General features: G+C 44.1%; 1 protein-coding gene across 1 annotated transcript in view; it reads right to left on the bottom strand.

Annotated features, from left to right (window-relative positions):
- Nucleotides 1-385, bottom strand: part of LOC109132411 (adenine DNA glycosylase-like) — a 17,413-nt gene extending 17,028 nt beyond the window's left edge. The window contains exon 1 of the mRNA XM_019244017.1: nt 324-385. Within this exon, the coding sequence (XP_019099562.1) occupies nt 324-385 (62 nt within the window). The remainder of the gene's footprint in view (nt 1-323) is intronic.

Raw genomic sequence — 710 nt, 5'->3', positions numbered from 1 at the left:
CCTTGTGGAAGTACCTTAGGACTGGGCTTCTTATCTTTGAACTCTTGGTCTTGGAGGATGAATAGGTGATGTTGTCTCCAATGGTTTCCCAAATGGCATAGAGCTCCTCTCTTGGTATCATCAAGCTCCTATTACTACCAACTTCAAAACCAAACACATTTGCTATCTTCTTCAAAGAAAGCTCATAGTTCTTCCCCTTGATTGTGAAAGCAATATGACCAGCTCCAAACTCATCATCCTTCCTTGCATATGTGTGCAGCTTGACTGTGGCTAGAAACTCACAACTTTCGTCTTTATACCCCTCCATGCAAAGCCCCATGAACCTTGTTAAGTTGCTCTTTTCAAAAAGGTACTCCACATCTTTATCAATGGCTAGCTTCTCCATGGTCTCCTTGTGTTGATACCTAGTTCCCAGGAACTCCATTCTCATGAAGGCTTCATAAAATTGCCTCTTTGTCAATCCACAAGATTCTGCTTCTCCATCATCCTCTCCCTCTTCTTCTTCACCTTCTTCTTCACTCTCACTCTCAACCTCCTCTTGTTCAATCTCAACTGCTGGCCTCTTCCCTTTGGCCTTGTTTCTCCTCATGAAATCACTAAGAGTTGGCTCCCTTTCTTCTTCACTTTCAGTTCTCTCAGGATCTTCCTCAACTGACTGATTTCTTGAACGCGGCATCTGACTCGATCGACCACTCGGACCACCACTCGAT

This window comes from Camelina sativa, chromosome 4 (assembly GCF_000633955.1).
Source record: "Camelina sativa cultivar DH55 chromosome 4, Cs, whole genome shotgun sequence".
Classification (NCBI taxonomy): domain Eukaryota; kingdom Viridiplantae; phylum Streptophyta; class Magnoliopsida; order Brassicales; family Brassicaceae; genus Camelina; species Camelina sativa.
Note: the sequence above shows the minus strand (reverse complement) of the source record. Positions and strands in the feature narration are given on the sequence as shown.